General features: G+C 49.7%; 1 protein-coding gene across 1 annotated transcript; it reads right to left on the bottom strand.

Annotated features, from left to right (window-relative positions):
• Positions 1–243: 243 nt before the first annotated feature.
• LOC129604239 (uncharacterized) lies at positions 244–1906 on the bottom strand. Its single transcript, XM_055509745.1, has 4 exons — positions 1741–1906; positions 1576–1659; positions 1085–1255; positions 244–815 (listed from the first exon to the last, which is right to left on the bottom strand). The coding sequence occupies exons 1-4, from the start codon at positions 1826–1828 to the stop codon at positions 520–522; spliced, it is 639 nt and encodes a 212-aa protein (XP_055365720.1). The 5' UTR covers positions 1829–1906; the 3' UTR covers positions 244–519.
• Between the last annotated feature and the right edge of the window lie 2842 nt (positions 1907–4748).

Here is a 4748-nt window from a genome sequence, read left to right as displayed (position 1 = left end):
CGATCGCATGAAAGCCAGAGGAACTGGCAATTGAATCGTTAGCGCCACAGTTGTCAAGTGATCATTGTAAACAACGTTTTAGTAAAGTAATGTATTTATTTATATTGTATAGTAGAGCTGCCTTAGATGTTTATAAAAGCAATATCATGCCACAGCCACAAAGTAGTGAATAAGAACAATAGCAAATACTATTGTCAGGACTCGGGCAGGCGGCGGACCCACATGCACAGCACGGAGGCGGGATTATAATCAAACTGAGGTTTATTTTTCACGGCAGGGTCGGACGGTCCAGGTCATACACAAAAGGTTACGGCAAAAATACAGGCAGGGATCAGGCAAACTCACGGTCAGTAGCAGTCCAGGGTCAGGCAGGATACACGAGGCAAAACCGGAACACGAAACACGGGGAACTCGGAGACACAAAAACACGAACGAAACTCCGAACTTTCAAGAAACACGAACGCTTAAGAAACAAGCGACACTGATGAAAAACGAATACACTGGAGAAACACGGAACGCTCAGGAAACACGGAACACAAATGAACTTCGAATACAACAATCTGGCGACTGGGGTAGGTAAGAGGTGGAGGTTAAATACAGGTGCTGATTACTGATGGGTAACAGGTGTGGATACTGGGAACCGGAGAGTGACAGGAAGTTAACAAAATAAGACAGGACATGGCGTGACGACAGGAAACAACTAGAAACAAAAACACAGATCATGACAACTATAATAAACACAAGAAACCTACCGTTTCCACACATGGCATCCAGTATTTCTTCCACAGTCTGTGATTGTGCCCCATTTTCTCCACCTATTTATTTATGAAAAAAATCTCAAGATATCAGTTAAGTCATACAATATGCCTTTGTATGGGTTTTATTGCAGTACTTGTTAAAGGCTGCTTTTTGATGCTAGTTCTACAATTGTGGAGTCTAAAAAAGACAATAAGCCATACATACTGTAGCTGTACTAAGTAGCAGTGGACTTTTTTATTATAGAGGGATAATTAAGAGATATTACATGTCACTATTTTTTAATTACCACTCTAATCAATGTCATAGAAATCTCAAGATCACTTACCTATATGGAAAGAAATCTGATCTTCAGCCTTTATTATGTCCTCTAGTTGTTTTCTTCCATAGAAAGATGGCTTTTTTAATGTTAGGCCTTTGGGCAATCCAGCAGCATGAATGGTGACATTGTGATTTCGAAGAGACTGGTATGGAATCTTCCCAACACCCCCGACGTCCTCTATAATAATGAACATACCTTACAAAATGGTACTTTTTTTTTGCATCCACTCGATAAAAATAACACAACACAGATTGACTTTGTACAGTACATTCAGCAGAGAGTGTGCAACAGCTGCTTCAATCTGCCTTTAAAAAGTTATTGGTGAAATATATTTAGATATTTGACAAATATATGTATATGTAAATGTATATGTATATGTGTACGTATGTATGTGTGTATATATATGGTTTATACATTTTATGCACTGACTATTTGGCTGTACATGAAACAATGACAGTAAAGATCTGATTTATTTTGGCTTTAAAAGCAGAACTTACTGTATTTCTGGTTAAACAGTTCCTGCACCCTCTTGACCAAGACACTGACTGGTTCCTTTGTGGTACGTATGGCTGAGGAAGAAGCTGCAGATATAATGGAGAACATTATTTAACAAATGAGTCTGATAATAGAGAAGAATGTGTTTATAGTATGTGTGTGTTAACCTTTAAAGTGGAGGGCAAAATTGTTGACAGTGTCTGTAGAGGCCAGAAATTCTGAAGCTCCTTTACTGCTCACTTCACTGACTTCCATTGTGGCCTTTTGGTGGTCAAACGACAGTACAATTGTTTCCACACCCAACTCCTCAAGGCTGGACACCTTTATCCATGTTTAGAGAAAATAGACTTAGAGTTAGTCTAGTAGTGAATTTCTTTTGGCTAAACTACTTCATATTGTCCACAGTGTTCAGACAAATGGCATTTTGTCATGATTCATGTTACGTGTCACATCCTGTTTTATTTTGTTAACTTCCTGTCACGCTCCGGTTCTCATCATCCACACCTGTTGCTAATTAGTAATCAGCACCTGTACTTAACCTCCACCTCTCACCCACACCAGTCGCCAGATTGTTAGTTCATGTACTCTTTCCAGCATTCTATTGTAGCCATTCGTGTTTTGACCGTGACCGCCTCGACCTTGATTCTTGCCTGAACCCTGTTGATCCCGCAACCTGTGAAAGACCTGTGCCTGATAATCTGACCGTGAGTTTTTGCCTGATCCTTGTCTGTACTGTCGCCAAGTCTGCTCGTGTACCGAACCCTGCCTGGACCTTGATTCTGAGATTGCCTGCTCCTTTGTATATTGCCTACTGAAACGTACTGTGTTTGACCTGGACTGCCTGACTCTGATTCACCGAATAAACCTGCACTTAATCACATCTGTGTTTCTGCGCCGTGCATGTGGGTCCGACACCTGCCCAAGCCTGACAGAACAATCTGGCCAGAAATGGACTCCGCCGGTGCAGAGAACCTCCGTGCTCAGCTCATGGCTCAGGAGCAGCGCGCAGCAGAGCAGGAGGAGAAAACCAACGCCGCTCTCCAGAGATTGGCCGAGTGTGTTTTGCGACAGGAGACGGCGATGGCAGGATTAACTGAGGCAATGAATCGCCTGACCCAGAGCTCGACGGGAGAGACGAGACCGACCCCGAGCGCCACTGCCGCGGCAGCGCCCCTGGCAGCAGCGGTTCCCATGGCCGTCGCTCCAGACGCCAGGCTAGGCGCCCCGCTACGGTTCTCTGGTGAGTCAGGAGACTGTCGAGCATTTCTCACACAGTGTGAGATTCATTTTGAACTGCATTCACCCGCGTTTCCCTCGGAGCGCGCTCGGGTGGCATACGCTATTTCGCACCTGACGGGGGACGCGGAAGCGTGGGCGACAGCGGAGTGGCAAAACGGCTCTTCCTGCGTGTGCACCTTCGCCGCCTTCGCCACCGCATTGAAACAGATCTTCCAGGAAGTCACCCCGGGACGCGAAGCGGCTCAGCGGCTGGTTAATATTCGACAGGGCGGCAGACCGACGGCGAAGTACGCAATCGAGTTCCGCACGCTAGCCGCAGAAGCCGGCTGGGACGCCACCGCACTGGGTGATGTATTTATCCGCGGACTCTCTCGGCGGGTCAAGGACTGCTTGGCAGCGAGGGATTTGCCCAGCAGTTTGGACGCTCTGATCGCCCTGGCGATACAAATTGACCGCAGGCTGGGGAGCAACGAACGGGAGCACCACCGAGAGGAAAGCCTGCGGGAGAACCGTCGACTTCGCACCACGAGCCCCAGGAGGGGGCAGCGTGAGCCTGGCGGTCAGTCCGTTCCTCGGAACCCGGAAGTGGGACCGCAGCCAGAGGAACCGATGCAGATCGGCCGCGCACGGCTGTCAGAAGCGGAGAAGCGACGTCGACGCTCCCATGGACTGTGTTTGTATTGCGGTCAGGCCGGGCATCTTGCCCTGCGATGTCCACTAAAAAGACATGGCTCATCGCTAGCACGGAGGGTAGCGGTGAGCCGAACAATTTTAGGTAGCGCCTCCGCTCGGTCCTTGCCTACGGTAACACTAGTCTCCAGTACCCGATCCGTCCAGCAGGCGGTCCTCATTGACTCCGGAGCTGATGCCAGTCTGATGGACGCCGGACTGGTGGAGCGACTGGGCATCGCGGCCATTCCCTTGGCGTCTCCCGTGGAGACGGCCGCGCTGGACGGACGACGGCTCTGGAGAGTCACGCATCGAACTGAACCGGTAATAATGACTTTTTCTGACACGCACACCGAGAAAATCACGTTTTTGGTCGTGGAGTCGTGCTACCACCCGGTGGTACTGGGCCACACGTGGTTGAGGCTACACAACCCCACACTGGATTGGCGCAAGGGGGAGGTGAGCCGATGGGATTCAGACTGTATGAACACTTGCTTTCAGCCCGCAGTCTCCCAACAGGCACCTGCAGGGGCGACGGCGACAATCGGTGAGGAGATCGAGCAGGCCGATCTGACGGGAGTCCCCGATTGCTACCTCGACCTTCGCGCTGTGTTTAGCAAGGTCCGTGCGACCTCCCTTCCGCCCCACCGAAAGCATGACTGCGCGATCAACCTGCGCCCAGGGACCACGCCTCCCAAGGGGAGGTTGTATCAGCTTTCTCCCAAGGAAACCCGGGCCATGAAGGAATATCTGGACTCCGCGCTGGCCTCGGGTATCATTCGTCCCTCGTCCTCTCCTGCAGGCGCAGGTTTCTTCTTTGTGGGGAAGAAGGACGGTTCCCTGCGGCCCTGCATTGATTACCGGGGCCTCAATGACATCACGGTAAGAGACTCCTACCCTCTTCCCTTATTATCCTCCGCGTTCGAGTTGCTAGCAGGAGCTACGCACTTTACCAAGTTGGACCTCCGTAACGCCTACCACCTGGTTCGGATCCGAGAGGGGGACGAATGGAAGACGGCCTTCAATACCCCGAATGGACACTATGAGTACCTCGTCATGCCCTTTGGTCTGACCAACGCGCCAGCGGTCTTCCAGGCGTTTGTGAACGAGGTACTCGGTCCCATGATAAATGACTTTGTCTTTGTATACCTTGATGATATCCTGGTCTTTTCCCGCTCCGAGGAGGAGCACATTGCTCATGTCCGTCAGGTCCTCAGGAAATTACTCGAACACCGCTTATATGTTAAGGCAGAAAAATGTGAATTCC

Source organism: Betta splendens, chromosome 6 (genome assembly GCF_900634795.4).
Source record: "Betta splendens chromosome 6, fBetSpl5.4, whole genome shotgun sequence".
Classification (NCBI taxonomy): domain Eukaryota; kingdom Metazoa; phylum Chordata; class Actinopteri; order Anabantiformes; family Osphronemidae; genus Betta; species Betta splendens.
The sequence above is the reverse complement of the archived record's forward strand: the minus strand, read 5'-3'. Positions and strand labels throughout refer to the sequence as shown.